The 14,503-nt window shown below is 41.2% G+C and overlaps 2 protein-coding genes across 4 annotated transcripts; one reads left to right on the top strand and one right to left on the bottom strand.

The window, feature by feature from the left end:
• Positions 1 to 34: 34 nt before the first annotated feature.
• paqr3b (progestin and adipoQ receptor family member IIIb) lies at positions 35 to 4,730 on the top strand. 2 transcript variants are annotated; one of them, XM_062554101.1, is made up of 7 exons: positions 35 to 169; positions 748 to 809; positions 949 to 1,111; positions 1,418 to 1,573; positions 2,230 to 2,427; positions 2,698 to 2,788; positions 3,169 to 4,730. In XM_062554101.1, the coding sequence occupies exons 3-7, from the start codon at positions 956 to 958 to the stop codon at positions 3,309 to 3,311; spliced, it is 744 nt and encodes a 247-aa protein (XP_062410085.1). In that variant the 5' UTR covers positions 35 to 169; positions 748 to 809; positions 949 to 955; the 3' UTR covers positions 3,312 to 4,730. The 2 variants fall into 2 exon arrangements, with proteins under 2 accessions (XP_062410085.1, XP_062410084.1); XM_062554100.1 differs by having other exon boundaries at positions 37 to 809.
• A 1,612-nt stretch (positions 4,731 to 6,342) lies between these two features.
• Positions 6,343 to 13,092, bottom strand: anxa3b (annexin A3b). 2 transcript variants are annotated; one of them, XM_062555260.1, is made up of 14 exons: positions 13,020 to 13,092; positions 12,486 to 12,514; positions 12,241 to 12,288; positions 12,042 to 12,129; positions 11,669 to 11,763; positions 11,388 to 11,501; positions 11,096 to 11,186; positions 10,932 to 11,011; positions 10,771 to 10,827; positions 10,345 to 10,438; positions 10,010 to 10,105; positions 9,798 to 9,856; positions 9,239 to 9,361; positions 6,343 to 6,891 (listed from the first exon to the last, which is right to left on the bottom strand). In XM_062555260.1, the coding sequence occupies exons 2-14, from the start codon at positions 12,495 to 12,497 to the stop codon at positions 6,832 to 6,834; spliced, it is 1,017 nt and encodes a 338-aa protein (XP_062411244.1). In that variant the 5' UTR covers positions 12,498 to 12,514; positions 13,020 to 13,092; the 3' UTR covers positions 6,343 to 6,831. The 2 variants fall into 2 exon arrangements, with proteins under 2 accessions (XP_062411244.1, XP_062411246.1); XM_062555262.1 differs by lacking the exon at positions 6,343 to 6,891 and adding an exon at positions 7,799 to 8,666.
• Positions 13,093 to 14,503: the final 1,411 nt, after the last annotated feature.

The following is a 14,503-nucleotide window of genomic DNA, read 5'->3' as shown; positions in this document are numbered from 1 at the left end:
AGGGTGATTTATTTATTTATCCCCGCAGTCTGAACTTACCCGGCTAGCTAGCACAGCTAACAGCAAGAGACATGCATCAAATATAAGGCTTGTGACAGCAAATTGGCTGTATTTAAAAATGACTTCATCATAGCATTAAAAAACGGGGCCCAGGGCCTCTTTGCACCAGGTAAAAATCTACACGTTGGCTTAAAACGGCATATCGGCATGGCTAACAATAGCTAGCATATCTGTTCATTGTAACGTTAACGTTACTTGCAAGGACGGGCTTGATATATTTGTTATCTTGCACCTTCTGTGGACATGCTTGTTTTGTCTATTATAGGCTACTGTTTCGGAAGTAACCAGTCAGTGGTGTCAGACATATCTTTGGGGCATTGTAAGGAGCACCTTGTATTTTAAGAAGTGAAGTTGGCGTATGACACTGGTGTTACCTGCTGGTTGACGTTAAGCTAGCTAGCCACATCTTGCTTGTGAACTTGGATTCCTCGGGCAGGGCGAGTAGTGACATGTTGTCTTAAAGACAGTGATTGGCATACTGATTTCCGCATCTACAGTATGAGTTGATGAACTTGTTTTTTCCCAGTCATTCCTCGAGTCAGCTGCAATTCCATTTTCGCCAAAATGCCTCAAAAACTACAGAAAACTACCCACTATATAGAACTGGGGAGCTACCAGTATTGGCCAGTGCTTATCCCAAGGGGGATTCGCCTGTACACATATGAACAAATACCGATGTTTTTGAAGGAGAATCCGTACATCACAGATGGATACAGAGCACACCTGCCGTCGAAGCTTTGCTTAAGGAGGTAGGCCTAAAATGATGCCGACAACCCGTTGTAATTTAGGCTATTTGTGTTTTTGCTCGTTCATGAAATCTCAAGACCACCCACCCACATACCTGCGACATGACATTAATTTGGTCGCTCTTTTGTCTCCTTGAATTAGTATATTCATGCTCTCCAATGAGACGGTAAACATCTGGAGTCACCTGCTGGGGTTCCTCTTGTTTTTCTTACTGGGGGTGAATGATGTGTCCACGGTGCTACCTGCCTCAGGAGCCTCCAGGGAAGACTATGTCATCTACGCAATAGGGCTCTTCTGCTTTCAGGTAAGCCGATTGTCACACACACCTATGGCTTCTATGTTTACTGAAATCTTTGTCACAGATTGGTGTTCTTCGTAGATGTGGACGTTCTTCATATTTCAGCATTTCATTATTATATCCAATCTCTGTTGCATTTACATTTACACTTATTATTTATAAACGGCAACTTGACAATGAAAGTATGAAAAGAATCCAAACCTTCTGTTTTTATCAGCAGGAAATCATTGTCTTAGTAGGATTATCAAGATTGAATAATTGATGGAATGTGTTTGCCAACAGTGGCAGAGATTAAAGCACCTATTCTTTTAGGTGTGCATGCTGTGTTCAGTGGGCTACCACCTGTTCTGCTGTCATCGCTCTGAGAAGACCTGTCGCCGCTGGCTGGCATTGGACTATGCGGGCATCTCCATTGGCATTTTAGGCTGCTATGTACCCGGGGTGTTTTATGCCTTCTACTGCAACAGCGTAAGCTGCCCACTAAGAGATGATTATAGACAGCTTGTTTACAATGGCTCTGATCACTCTGACCATGTACTATTGAATTATGTTACTTGAATTTGGCATTTTGTCACCCAAGGGATTATAGTGTATAAATGTACAAATGTAATGCAGATCATACTGAAAGTGAAGGTGTTAATTTCTTGTTTAAGTTTAATTGAAGTTTCATTGTTTTTATAAGTTAACGAAACACAATATTATTAATAATAAGTAATCACAATTCTCTAACGCAGTAAAGTAATCAGAAGTCTGCTATGTGGTGAAGTAATTAGCCCTTTTCACGGTGATGTCAGACGAAGCGTTGCTGGGTGTCCTCCGGCATGTCCAGCCGCCCAATACTACAGAAGAAGAAGAAGTATTCATGGGTTTCATCAGGTCCCTTTCCACAGGTGTATACTTGTACAATCAAGCACCATGCAGTCTGCATTGATAATCAAGGTGCTTGATTGTATACACCTGTGGAAAGGGACCTGATGAAACCCATGAATACTTCTTCTTCTTCTTCTGTAGTATTGGGCGGCTGGACATGCCGGAGGACACCCAGCAACGCTTCGTCTGACATCACGTGAAAAGGGCTAATTAGAAGTCTCCTCCTCCTCCTCTCTATCCTCTGGCACCTGTAGTTCTGGCGTCAGGTGTACCTGGTGGTGGTGCTGGCTCTGATCCTGGCCGTGTTCAGCGCTCAGGTGCACCCGCTCTACCTCAGCCAGGAGTGGAAGCTGCTGCGCTCGGCGCTCTTCTGCTCCGTGGCCGCTTTCGGCGTGCTGCCCGCCTTCCACTGGGTGTGGCTCAACGGTGGCTTTGGCACCGAGGCCGTACAGGTGAGGTGGCATAGGGGGGTATGAATGAGGTTTAAAGCTCTGGCCGGTAGTTTGGGGTTAACTGTAACCATTTTCTGAGGCTATTGAATGGTGCACAGGTGGCCTGTTGATTTGAATGGTGAATGGTGAACAGATGGCCTGTTGATTTGGTGTGTTTTAACCTCAAAGTACCCCCTGGCCAATGTTACAGTTGACAAAGTCAATTTTGTGCTGTCAATGCAGATGTTTTTTTTTAGGTCAGATCTGAACCTGATGTGTTTCTTCCACCAGGCGTTTTTCCCCCGGGTGATGATCATGTACCTGATTGCTGCATCTGCATTCATGTTCTACATCACCAAAATCCCAGAACGCTATTTCCCAGGTTTGTTTGTTTTCATCTGGTCCTTTTTCCTTAGAATTAGTGGATTGCACAATCACTAACTCTTTTTGATACATTGTGTTTGGTGTAGAGATGGTGGTTTGATTGATTCAGTGCCTTATGAATCATTGACTTGTGAAATAACTCAATAACTCGTGAAATACCCCTCAAACCTTTAGTTTGATGGTTGAAGAGAGATTATAAATGTGATGAATTAGAGAAATTAGTTGAATTAGCAGTTGTGTTTACTTTTAAATCAATGGCGTGTTGTGTTTTGAAGTATGATTTCCCTTCCCTTTTAGCCTTGGCAGACCATGTACCTATTGTTATGTTGAAAGCACGGGAATTAGATTAATTCCTCATTCTGAACCATTTTTTTTTAGGTCATGTGAACTACCTAGGGGCCAGTCACCAAGTCTGGCACATCCTGGTTGTGCTTATGTTCTACTGGTGGCACCAGACTGCCATCTACATCATGACCTACCGCCACAGGACCCAGTGCCCAGTATACACATCCGGTGGGTAGGACACAAGGATCCAGTACGTTTCTCCAAGGGCATGGGTACACACGTACACGGTCCTGCATTTGATTAAACCTTGACGCCAGTCCAACAAATCATAATCACCGACAGTGTTCTTATGACTAAGAATTTGAGAACTGTTTGTTGTTGTGTCTTGAAACGAAAGAAACACGTATTCTTCTATGTAAGCCTGGTATCAAGAGAGCTGGATGAACAATCATACATGGGGCGATCGCTGCGGGGCTGTGCTGCACCGAACACTGCAGCACAGTATGGGGCCTGAACACCAGCATTCAAACTGCTGCCTAGACTAGAGCAAAGAGAACAAATACACACAAATACACACACACACACACACACACACACACACAGCCTGACCAAGCACATATCTGCTCTATGCTAACTATAACGGGAGATATGAAAGCTGCATGGAAAACTCCAGCTTCAAAAAGTAAATGTCCAATCATGTATTGGTTCTACATCTGCACTTAAGACAGGTGATCTCATCAATTAGCTGCTCTAGCTGGCTGAAGAGTTGTGCTAATTAGAATCAGCTGGTTTAAGTGAGTGGTTGGCACAGATATGTGGTGGGACTTTCACTCTCTGAAGATGGACTTTTCCACCTCTGCTGCATGGTAGTATATTATTGCACTGGTAGCCAGAAAACGTGTAGACTTATTCAAATATCAGTTTCTTTTCCTGTTCCTTTTTTTATGTGTGCATGTACTGCCTGAATTATCTCTTATTTGCCTTGGAAACATGAAGAACCTTGCAATATCCAATGCATCTTCTCAAATGCACATACATGTACTGTTCTGCCCTCCTGTCTGAATAATTTTTTTGTTTTCTCTGAGAATGTTATTTGTTATTTTATGACACACCCTTTTCTCCCCTATCACTGATACTCTGAGCCTTTCTGTTATTGATGGAATGCAATTTAAGGTACTGTATTTTATTTCTGGTATTTTATTCCTCTTCTGTGATAGTGTTTGATTAAATGTATACGCACATTATTGCCATATGTATCGCAGGTGAATGGAGCCGCTGGATCATTGTTACAAGTCATATCATATAAGACTAAATGCACAAGGGAAAAGCAGTGGGGAAACTGAACATGTATGCTATTGAATCTCTGCTTCCCCACTTGCTGAAGGTTTATCTTGGGTAGGGCCAGTACCACTTCTGTTGTACTGGTTTGACAATGAATGAGATCATGGCAGTCACTGTAGTTGCTGCAACGTGATCGGTTTTTGTTCTCACTTTTTTTTTCTGATGTCCTTTTTTTAACTTGACAATAATAACTTCTGTCTCTGCCTGTGTTCTCTTTGCCTTTTCAGTTTGTTTGGTTTGATGTCTGTAATATACGTTTGGAATGATCTGAGTATCTGTGAATGAAGACAATAAATAAAGGGCATTTGTTTCAACCTGTCCCCATTGTGTGCCAGAAAGCGATGGGGGTTACCCATCAACTGAGTTTAACTGGGGGATGCAAATCCCTCCACCCTCTCAGCCCCCAACAGTCCATCCACATGCAGTGGTTCCTGTCAAAGGAGGGCATCAAATGGCAAGTGGGATGTAGTTTTCACATATGATTGCAGGATTTTCCTCTAATCCCATTCTAAAATCTGTGATAATCTGACATTGTTGAAGTGTCGGAGCGAATTGAAGGATTAAAAACATGCATTGTTCTGTCTGTGTTGGTGGATTAATATTGTAAAATATACACAGAGGTCAGGAAGCTAAATGCTTGACCTAATCAGGCCACCAGATTACATGAGTTTCCCCTAAACCATAGACTCAGTAATTATGAGTCCTGTCCATCTTTCCACAGTCTGTTACCATCATAAAAAAATAAGGTCAACATGACTGTAATTTGAGCATTTATGTAGCAAATTGTAGTATGGCTTTTAACATAATTTAGGAAACTTCCATCCATGTCATTTGGAATGCAGACAGAACAATAAGACCACAATAGGCATCCTTCTATTTCTGTTTCCTAGTGTAATATTTTATAACTTGATTTGAAGTATTTCATTTTTTGTCTATAGGCTACTGTGATTTAATTCTGTACTGTCTTGCTCCTTTAACCACTGCTATAGCTGAGCAGACAGAGATGACTGTTTCTAACCAGTTTCAGTAGTAAATGCTTTACAGGTGCTGTGTCAAGACTCACGTAGGTTTTTTTTTTTAGTTTTTAAGAAATGGCTAGAGAAAACTTTCTTAATGGGTGCCAATAAATGTGAACATTATAATGCAGATACACAACATTCATTACTTTGATGCATGATTTATATCTTGGGAGGTTGGGGTACTATCAATAACTGTACACAGAACACATACAGTATGCCTAAATGTGTCTATAAATAAGGAGAACCTCAATGCTATTGTTTAAAATAATAATTTTTAGTTAGTTATAAGACATCTTTGGACATTTTCCTTATCCGTTGATGGCCCAGTCTCCATTGAACAGATGTCGATTTTGTGGCAGTTCAGCTCTTATCTTGGACCTTGAATCTTTTTTTTTTTTCAAACTCTCTCTTAATCTTTAAGCGGCTTGACCTCCCATTCACTGAAATTGATAGCCACTCCCCGTGGATGTCTCTCACACAATGTGGTAAAGAGAAAATTACAGTATTATCTGCACATAATGCAAAATGTCAATCATGACTCCCACCAGGCCAGACAATTGAGACAAGCACTTTCCATGTCTTATCCAATCTGAGCACTGCCACCAATCGAGGCATTGTCTTCGGGATTATAGGATTGGGACTTTCTATTATTCCACATTGGAGAAATGACTCTGTCAGTAAGTTACTTATGGCAGGCAGATGACTCTCACAGCTATTGGGAACCATGTGTAAATCCTGTGGAATTCATGAGGATTTGTAAGACTGTATGATTTTGAATCATGTCACTAAACTGTATCCTATCTAGATTTAAAGGCTGAATATTCATAGTGCATTAAGAATGCCACTGCCACCTGCTGGCAGAACTATGGCACAACAGGGAGAGATATGTACACAACTTCACGCAAACTGGCAATATTGCATTTCTGCAATGCAGGTTTTAATGTAAACCACTGTGCTGCCATACCAAAATACACATTATGAGTTAAAAAACAGGACAATGTTAATAACAGACAAACAAAATATGCCTTTTTAGATTTAACAGACTATTCATTGTGTAGTCTGTAACTGGCTCGTACACATTTGAAATGTTATAAAGTTAAATGAGAAATAACATTCTAGTCAAGATTGACTAGTAGTATGTGCAGTTCTTGTGAGGGTTTGACATAGCTGTATCCTCCATCCAGACAAATATTACTTCACTTTGGGAAATGTTGCATGTTACACCACAGACATGCTATAGTGTGAGGCCATGAAGATTGGGAGAACAAGCAGAAAAGCCAGGGGGGGTGGACTAGAGGTGTTACCAGTGAAGCACTGCATTGGCAGCTCTCTCAGTGAACTACACCTTCTAGCATGCAATAGAATGGCTCTAGCAGCAGTGTGGTGCGGTTCACAGTTAGTCATCCTTCTCACAGATACGCAGCAGAGTCTGACGATAGTTCCCAGATGTCTCAGACTGAAGGGTCAACATGGGGCAGAAATGGAGATTAAATTTAAACAATGTTAGGTTACGTCACACAGAAGTGTGTTTTTTTTTTTTTTTTTTTTAAAGAATTGTTCTCAGATACAGTTAAAGGGATATTCCGCCATTTTTGGAAATACGCTCATTTTCCACCTCCCCTCGAGCAAAACAATCGATATTTACCTTGTTCCCGTTCATCCAGCCATTCTGTGAGTCTGGCGATACAACTTTTAGCTTCAGCCTAGCATAGATCATTGAATCGGATTAGACCATTAGCTTCTCGCCTGCTAGCTTCATGTTTAAAAGTGACTAAGATTTCTGGTAATTTTCCCATTTAAAACATGTCTCCTCTCAAGTTAGAAAGTGCAATAAGACCAACTGAAAATGAAACCTGGCGTTTTTCTAGGCTGATTTGACATGGAACTACACTCTCATCTGGCGTAATAATCAAGGCAACTTCCAAACGTACTGAAGGCGCAGTGATATCGTACGCAGCATCTGAAAATAGTCCCCATAGACAACAAGCAGTAGTAGTGCCAGTAGGTTGCAAGTTGCCTTGATTATTACGCCAGATGAGAGTGTAGTTCCATGTCAAATCAGCCTAGAAAAACACCAGGTTTCATTTTCAGTTGGTCTTATTGCACTTTCTGACTTGAGAGGAGACACGTTTTAAATGGGAAAATTACCAGAAATCTTAGTCACTTTTAAACATGAAGCTAGCAGGCGAGAAGCTAATGGTCTAATCCGATTCAATGATCTATGCTAGGCTGAAGCTAAAAGTTGTATCGCCAGACTCACAGAATGGCTGGATGAACGGGAACAAGGTAAATATCGATTGTTTTGCTCGAGGGGAGGTGGAAAATGAGCGTATTTCCAAAAATGGCGGAATATCCCTTTAAGATAATATCTAAGGTATTATCTGAGCAAGTCTCTTCCTTTTGAAGATGAATTAGAAATCTGGACAGCAGAATAGTACCAACTGAAAGGACAGGGATTGACAACAGCTGTTGCATACCAGATTAACAGATGAGTATACTATAGGAAGTGAAGAAATTGGACATTTGAGGGCAGGGTTTAGAATTGGGTAAAACCCATGAGATGAATTCAAAAAAGAGGAAACCTTCAAAATGTGTACACACACATAAGCAAAAACTCCGTTATGTCTTCATCCAACCACATATCCTGTTAGTACACACTCTTGACCCCAGATCAGACAATTCTAGATCTTTCACAAAACAGAAAAGCTGCTTTCAGCACCATCTTCAGATGAAAGCTCGAAGGAAAAGCCAATCAAATTAGCAGCGCAGCCAAGGGAGAGCGTGACATGAGCAAGGAAAAATAAGAAGCCAAGACATGATTCTATAAGATTAATGTTATTGAGCACAACAGGCAAAAGTCCAGCAATCACAAATCTTATGGACTGGGACAGATGCACACAGCATGGATTTAGAAAGCAGAGATTGCACATTCATGCAGAAATGTCAAATGCATTTTACAAGCTTTGGTTTGTGCAGCAAGTGAAAAGATTTTTTTTATAATCACATTTTATTGCCATGAATCATCTTGTGTGTGTGTGCAGATCAGATTTACTAGGCAGTAGTGTCTGTGGAGGGCGGCATTGCATCAGGCTTGATTGCTCTGCAGCTATACAGTACATCCTCCTCTGAGGGGTGGAGTTTCTCATCCACCGGGCTCATCGGTGGTTGGAGCTAGTCATCAGCGCCACAGATCATCTTCAGACAGTCGCCGTAATGGCCCCCGACGTCTGACTGGAATCAGCAAGAGAGGGATCGCCCTCATTTTACTCCCATGGAGAAACACCTCTTGTGTTAAGATTAAACTGAACAATACTGAATACAGCTATATATGTATATGTGTGTGCAGAATATCTAACTGCACAAACAAATACATTTTTCTACAAAAACACTCTTCTATACACAGTTGCTATATTACTGAGGTCAAGGCAAGATGGTGACCTCTGTTAGAGAGGTAAAGCCTTGCACTGAAAATGAGATCAGCCAAACATAAGAGCTTGCTGTTGAGTATGCCATTGTTCAAAATGACAAGAGGTTGATATAGTTGCTTTCAGTTCCAAGTTGGGAGGAAAATGCTGGGACTGGCAATGGCAATGCATCACAGCACATGTACAAATGCGTGAAAAAAGAGATGCTATAATTTTGCACTTACCTCTGGTGCATATTTGATAAAACTCTAATCAGATCTATATTTCTCAACTATTTGCATGCATGTTGTTCTTGAAAGAATTTAAAGCAATGTTTCGAGGTTATTGCCAATTCAATACAACGTTTTGACGATATTGCCTTCCCCGGGTTTAACTTACCTCAATAGCAGAGTACAGCGAGCCACCAAACAGTTTTTTGTACTCGGCCTTGATGTCCATCAGGTCGATCTCAGAGCGTCCTACTATTATCCTGGTAAGCGTGGATTCAGTGGTGCCCATCCCCTGTACAAAGAGCCCGGATTTACACAGCCATCACGCTCCACAGGATTTATCACTGACAATAATTCTCAATGAAGGCTGAAACATGTGGACTACTCGGCACAAAGTGCAGAATGGGTAATATGGCATGTATTAACACACAAGTTGGGAATGTCTGTGTATGACAAATGTAATGGAGTGAGTTGAGTCGCATATAATTGCATTTGTGCAAACCAAACAGTAATTTCACGCTCTCGTGCAACCTAAATAGTTGCTCCATGTCATCGTAGCACGGGGAAGTATAGCGTCGCTGTGACAATTCTCCAATTAAGTGAGAAACACTTGGAGGGTTGAGAGAGCTTTCGCAGTGACCTCATCTATTCAAAGCAGTTGGTATTCAAAAGTATGCAAACGTCACATAGGATAACACCACATTACTGAAGCTCATGTGCCATTTTACCTTCATGCTTTTATAGAGTCTTTCTGCCAGGTATGCCGGTACACTCTTCACACATTTCACTGCAAGCAAAAATAATAACCATTCAATGGTTTTATATAGGCACCACATGATGTCTATGACAACAGCTGAAGTGCAAGGCATAATATCTAAAAGACATATCATGTCCACAACATTTTATGCTGAGGCTAAGATATACAGTATGCTCTCCATACCAATGGCCACCAGCAGCTCCTCCAGTTTCCCTGACATCTCACTCTCAATGCTCTCCTGCAGGGTCTTCCCACTGACGCTCTTGTACTCCACCAGAGCTGAAACATGAAGGGCATACTGAACAACACTGACAACAGGCCGCAGCCAGTACATTTCATTGATTGGTAGAGGTGCTTTAGCATGAAATGAAGTTCATTTTGCATACACACACACACACACACACACACACACATCTCAGAGCCATTTTTGAGTCCTCAGATGTTGGAGAGAATTGTGTAAGCATTGAGGTTAGTTATGTTGAAAGTGTGGCCCTGAAGAGAGAGATAATGAATCTTACTCTGCCTCAGTTGAGGAACACTCCTGTGGCACAACACATCTATGAACGTGCTCTCGTCTGTCCCCCACTTCTTCTCTCCCGCTTCGTAAAGAGCCTGTATGGACATGAAACAAGGCCAATCAGACATTTGCATCCACTGGCCAGAATGCCACTTTAATTGCAAGACAGAGAGGCCCTCGCAGAAATTATAATCGGACCTCAATATCACTCACATAATTGATCAACTGGCCAACTTAAACTAAAACTTTTTAACTATATTATTACAAAATACAACAGCTGATGATTCATAAAAATATACCTTCTATTCAACATAATGATGTATAAAATATGTGTCAAGAGCAATGTTTACACCCTGATGCATCACTATAATGTAAGAGTTATGATGATATAGTCATAATATTGATGTGTTGTGACTTGCAACTTCACCTTGGCGTCTGCTTTTGCTTTAGCCGCATCTATATTTGTACTTTCATCTCGCTTCCCCTTGGAAGTGAGAAAGGAGAGAGAAGGCAAGTCTATGTGAAAGTCATCAAATAAATTACTCTCACTGAAATCTTCCATTGAAAATTCATTGAAATGGGACTAACCTCTACCAGGATGAGAAGAGTTTTACCATAGTCACTAGACACCTCTGACTTGAGGTCATGCATCAATGCTCTCCCAGTATCTGTTACAAAATTAACAATATGTTAGTATCGTCAAAATGTATTTCTGTAAATGCCTAAATGAACATCCTATGTGAGACACAAACCTTCTAGGTAAGCTTCAGACATAGATTTAATTTGCCGGTTGGACTTGGAAGCGAACAATTCTATCAAAGTGCTGTCAGTTGTCCCTGCTCCCTGCGAGACAAAATTAAGTTGATATGATAAATCAAATCAAACGAAATCAAACAAGTGTTATGTTTTCCATTCATATGTGCCATTATGTTAATCAGCAAAAGCAGTACCATCATCTACACCAGTATATAAACCCATGTGAACAGTTAAAAGGCTCATTTCAGCTATGGAAAATAGCCTAGATAAACTAAATAAACATGTTACTTTTGTGGCTTTGATGAACTCATGACAGTCAAACATAGCAGGGTGTGTGACCAGAGCCACCAGCACATCCTCGTAATCTCCGCTAGTGTCCCCCTTCAGGTCGTCAACAAGAGTCTGCGGAAAAACACAACGCCAGTCAGGACCAAGACGAGTAAATAGAGAAACAAAACAGCTCACTCAATTATAAAATATATATAACTCCGATTTTATGGCTACGACAGATGGGTATAGTAGATTTGCTCATAAAGGTGAGCAGGAGGTAAACAGTAGGCTACTCGTACCCTTCCTGCGGCCTCTTTGTAGGCCTTGCAGATGAGCTGCCGCTGAGCGTTGCTCCTCTGAGTTAAGATATCAATCAAGGTTTTGTCAGTAGTTCCTGCATGTACACGCCCGTGCAAACACACACACACACACACACACACACACACACACGCGCACACGCACACGCACACACACACACAGAAAGAAAGAGAGCGAGAAGGAGAGAGAGAGAGAGAATGTGTGCTTATTTGACATATTCAGATTTAATCTTAAAAATGTATAATGTAAATGTGTATAAAATATGTATAAAGTACCCTTTCATATACATCGGCACCGATATGAATTAACAAGTAACCAGATGATGATACTGTAGTTTGGGGTTGACATGCTTACCAATGCCCTCCATGGCCTCTCGCAATGCGGCAGCATCCTCACTGGCATTGAACCCCTGTTTGTCCTTGATAGTTCCTTTTGTTGTAGCCTGTCAGCGATCAAGTAATTATCTCAACAACACTTCTGCATTTTACATCTATAGGCAGTCAAAAAAAACATACATAAAACTGAAAGAGGACTTTATCAGAGAACAGCTTACCGTCACTGTCAAGGAAGACGGTGAGTCCAGAAGAAGATCCAAGTCGTCCTAATAAAAAAAAAGCATGTTCTTTATAGCCTATACTATTACTCATGACTTTTACATTTAGTGCTAGCCATTTAGCTGATGCTTTTATCCAAAGGGATCAATCCAAAAAGGCCTAAAGAATTTCACACACACACACACACACACACACACACACACACACACACACACACACACACACAAAATAGGCTGATACTGACCCAAACAGACATGCTGACCTTGAGGTATTCTGAAAAGTAAAACACCGTTGTTGAGTAACATGCAGGAGGCACAAAAACAGCTGTTAAACTGTAGCACCAAGCCCTGGGCTATGGTCATTCAGGGTTGAGTAGGAGGAGCATGGTTATTGGAGGCTAACCTGAAGACGATGCAGAATGAACTGGTAGCCTACACCTGAATTTCTTTTACACTGATGGACATATGTGAGTAAGTAGCCTAGGCCTAGTGATGTTATCACGTTTTATGTTTGCTCTACTTTCAGATATAGGTGATAAACAGACAGACGACCATATGGCCTAAGCGACATATAACACGCATATTTGAACTCCCGATGATTGTTTTATGATTTCAGCTTAGATTCTAGCAGGGAGAAACTCAAGCATCGTAGCCTAATGTCCGCGTAAAAATCTTAACAGATTGGAGATGTAGAAACGTCACGTAACTGTCTTCGTGTATGATCAATCAAATCAAATAACTTAATTTAAGGAATAGCAAACAGGAAAATAGTAATTTACCTCTCAATGAAAAATGTGTCGACAACTTCAGCAAACTCACCACACCTCAAAGACCACTGACTGTACAGTAACGCCCATTCTACAGAGGAAATGAAGTCACAGCCTGAAACCTCTCCCATCACAGAAACGCTGTCTGGGTGATGTTTCGCAAGGACTGACGGGGGAAATTACATATAACATTCTAATGAACATATTCTACAACAACACCAAAGGGAATGTTACGTAAGTCGTCTTTCGGCCTTTTAGATTATTATTTAGGCTAGGCTATTGTAGCCGAGGCTATTGCGCATAATGCGCAGTTAAGAGGGCCGGAGGAGGAACTGTCATCATATCATATTACAAGGGGTGAGCGGTCCACGATGTCTTTGTCCAACATGAAACAGTTAGGCCTGAAATTACATCTTATGTTTAATGTGTCAGAGAGTGTCTGCGTCGTTCTTACATAGTCTCATATTCCCTTGATGTCCAGCAATGACTAATCCCACATTTTTGCTACACCCTCACTATCTGATCAAACCTGTAAACCTGCCAAAAGTCCATGGTAAAGTTTACACAGTTAATGATAACTGCATGACAATACTTCACTGTTTTACCTGCACTGCCCCCCAGCACTTTCAGTCGTTCTCTCAACAACATTTATCAAATGTCTGTCAAAAAAATTAAGGCATGTAAGATCATCTTGATTATCCTAAGTAGAGAGCAATTACACCACATATTACAGTTAGTGTTACTTTTCAAAGGAACTGCCGTACACCTCACTTGGAAATGTTGGGAACTTGGGAATTGGAAGACATTACACTGTAATTTCTCTGGCATTGTTTTTGTCAGATGTAGGTTATGACACATCTGTACACACACACACACACACACACACACACACACACACACACACACACACACACACACACACACACACACACACACATCTCACATAGAAGACGATGTTTATAGACCAATTCATTTCAATCCCGCCAATGTGTTTTTAAAACATATTGCATGGTGTGGCCTCTCTTTTTTAGTCTTTTGTCTAACTGTTACAACTTACCCCAGTAAAACAATGGACCCCGGTAGTGGGATAGATTGTAACAATGGATCATCTTGTACTCTACATCAAATTAGAAGGTCTGGTGCGGCAGTGGATCTGGAGGTAGAGTCGTCCAGCAACTGCAAGGTTGCTGGTTCGAGCCCAACTCCTCCTGACCCTGTCCTCGACACTTAACCCCAGTGCTCCCGATGAGCAGGTTGGCGCCTTGCATGGCTTGGCAGCATCCGCCATCAGTATGTGAGTGTGTGTGTGTGAATGGGAGAAGGAAAGGTATGACAGTGCTCGCATGAGTGAAAAAAAAATGCATTCCATTTACACGTCTGTGATATTCTTGTCGAAATTAATTTGAGATGGTTTTATCTGAAGTACACAAATGTGGGTATTTTGAAAAAAGGTTACAGGATTGTAGCTAAAAAATGTAGCGAGTTACTGGTGCTGA

This window comes from Sardina pilchardus, chromosome 14 (genome assembly GCF_963854185.1).
Source record: "Sardina pilchardus chromosome 14, fSarPil1.1, whole genome shotgun sequence".
NCBI lineage: Eukaryota > Metazoa > Chordata > Actinopteri > Clupeiformes > Clupeidae > Sardina > Sardina pilchardus.
This window is presented reverse-complemented; position numbering and strand designations above follow the sequence as displayed.

What these genes read in the sequence shown, in the direction of transcription:
- paqr3b (XM_062554100.1), top strand. Translation starts at nt 625, where the DNA reads ATGCCTCAAAAACTACAGAAAACTACCCACTATATAGAACTGGGGAGC. An exon ending in TTGGCACCGAGGCCGTACAG is followed by an intron (nt 2,428 to 2,697) that starts GTGAGGTGGCAT and finishes TTCTTCCACCAG; the next exon opens with GCGTTTTTCCCCCGGGTGAT. An exon ending in CCCAGAACGCTATTTCCCAG is followed by an intron (nt 2,789 to 3,168) that starts GTTTGTTTGTTT and finishes ATTTTTTTTTAG; the next exon opens with GTCATGTGAACTACCTAGGG.
- anxa3b (XM_062555260.1), bottom strand. An exon ending in GGAGCTGCTGGTGGCCATTG is followed by an intron (nt 9,857 to 10,009) that starts GTATGGAGAGCA and finishes TTTTGCTTGCAG; the next exon opens with TGAAATGTGTGAAGAGTGTA. An exon ending in CGCTGTACTCTGCTATTGAG is followed by an intron (nt 6,892 to 9,238) that starts GTAAGTTAAACC and finishes TTGACCCTTCAG; the next exon opens with TCTGAGACATCTGGGAACTA.